Source organism: Micromys minutus, assembly GCF_963924665.1.
Source record: "Micromys minutus genome assembly, chromosome: 6".
NCBI lineage: Eukaryota > Metazoa > Chordata > Mammalia > Rodentia > Muridae > Micromys > Micromys minutus.
Genome location: NC_137975.1, coordinates 39,862,121 through 39,864,228, shown reverse-complemented (window position 1 = coordinate 39,864,228; position 2,108 = coordinate 39,862,121). Strand labels below are relative to the sequence as shown.

Genomic DNA, 2,108 nt, shown 5'->3' with positions numbered 1-2,108 from the left:
CTCTCCTTGTTCTGCTGTTTGGTCCCTTTGAAAGGGGAACATGACTGTCTTTGGTGGCCACACTCTAGAGTGGTTATTTTCCTGAATGAAAGACAGAAAGGAGAAATGGCTTGTCCATTCCAGGACATGCGGCTCACATGTCTCCCAAGGAGTCAGGGCTTCAGGATGGTCCAGGACAGGACAGGAGCGTGCCACAGAGTCAGCACAGCTGAGCTACTCAGACCACGTACAAGGAGTGCCACAAGGAGGCAGCAGGGTGCCCGGGCCAGAAGAATTCATTCCCGAGGTTCCTGGACCTTGGACAAGATTCTCTGTTTCAGTTCAGCGTATCGAGGGAGAAGGGCCGCATAGACCTGGGAAGCTCCCGGGTTGGGTGTGGCAGCCAGGCTGGGCTGTGGCGCTGATTTCACAACCTCTGAAAAGGCCACACCTGTCCCTCCTGCAAGGCTTTGAAAAGCTCGGTACACGGAGCCTACGCTGGCTGAACTGGTGGTGTCTCTGACGTACACAGGGGCCCCAAAACCATCTGCAAGTACCTGCAAGATGTCTTTGTTGTGAGATGCTCCTCCCGTGGCTAGAATCTTTGTCTTGGGCATGACTCGGTAGCTTAGTCCTTCTGCATGAATCCTTTTGGCCATGAGCTGGCCTTCAACCAGTGCTCAGATTTCCACATCACCAGGGAATGCTGAGACCTCAGTGTTCTCTGCATTAAACCTATAACACCCGATAACTTCAGGGGTGATCTCCACTACATCGAAGTAAAAGCCCAAGTTTCCGTTGTTCCCCATCTCTGTGGACTGCAGGGCCTTAGAAAACTTGTCCCAGGAACAGTAGGCAGACTCATCTCGAATCTTCTCTCTCATGAGGGAGCCATTTTTAAAGCATAGAAGAGCCATATAGTGCCGTGCGTCCACTGGGTTGCAGAAGATGTGGCCTTCCAAGGCAGGCTTGGGTTTTTGGAGCCAGAGGAATAGAGTGTCGCTGGTGCCCAGGCTGACCGCAATATCTCCTTCCTCTAGCCTCATGCCGGCCAGGGATGCTGGGTTGTCTCCAGTGAAGGCCACCACTTTGCATCTTGGAGGGAATCCATAGCGCTGGACATAGTAGGACGAAACGGCTCCCACAACTGAGCAGGAAGGGACCGATGAGCCCAGCTTCTCCTCCAAATGGGGGGCACAGGCATCCAGGCAAGCCTGGGACCAGACTTTTTCCTGGATCTGCAACAGATTCATTCTAGACCCATCACTGTAGTCAATGGGCGAGTACCCACCCAGGAACAGCGAAGCTGCAAAGCTGCTGACTAAGGAAATTCTCTCAGAGCGTGAGTAGGCCTCAGGGTTCTTCTGGAAAAGTTTTGCTATCTGGTTTCCTGTAAAACGCTCATAGGCCCGGGACCCTGTGAGGCAGCCGAGAGCCTGGTCCCCACCCACGGCAGCCTCCAGCTGGTGGCACTGGGCTGTGGTGCTGGTGTCCATCCATATTGGGCAGTCGCTGACAGAGAAGCAGCCCTGCAGCTGCTGATGCAGTGGAAGAGCTGGTGACAGGCTCGACAGAGCCTAGCTAGCTCCGTTCTTCCAGTAAATGCTTCCGTGTTGCTGGCCTGCCCCAGATAAGGCTAGAACTTGAGAGAAGTCAAAGCCAGAAGCCTTCATCTTTTCCAGGATCAGGTCCAGAGCCTGCACCCACATCAGGACCGAAGAGGTGACCGTCAGCCTGTCCTTGTGTACATGAACACCGTCCCAGTTCCAAATCCCGTAAGGTCTCTGTCAAAATTTACACTGTCCTCATAGAAGACGTTCAACTCTGCATCAACAGCAAAAACTTTAATCTGCTGCATGCTGAAGTCCCAGCCCAGGCAACAGCGACGGCCCGCGTGCTCCTCCATGGTCCTGGGGGTTCCCGTCTGTGCGTCCATGTGTCCTTGTTTCCTGCGGCGGCGAGACTGTCGCCTCGCTCTGTCGCCCAGAGACCTCTTTGAATATTTTTACGGTTAAGGTCTCTGCTACTATATTTTGTCTAAATCTAAGGAGAAATTATTGTAAAGATTTATAGCTCTGCCCCAGATATCATCTTTACCTATATTAAGCGAGCTTTCTCCATAACATCAA

At 52.8% G+C, this 2,108-nt stretch overlaps 1 protein-coding gene across 1 annotated transcript; it reads right to left on the bottom strand.

Annotated features, from left to right (window-relative positions):
* Window positions 1–275: 275 nt before the first annotated feature.
* Window positions 276–1,894, bottom strand: LOC308421452 (xylulose kinase-like; the record flags this gene model as incomplete). The annotated part of the gene is given in 4 exon segments (XM_080917827.1): window positions 276–659; window positions 663–1,556; window positions 1,560–1,741; window positions 1,744–1,894. Coding segments are annotated over 4 exon segments (1,602 nt in total). The 5' UTR covers window positions 1,886–1,894.
* Between the last annotated feature and the right edge of the window lie 214 nt (window positions 1,895–2,108).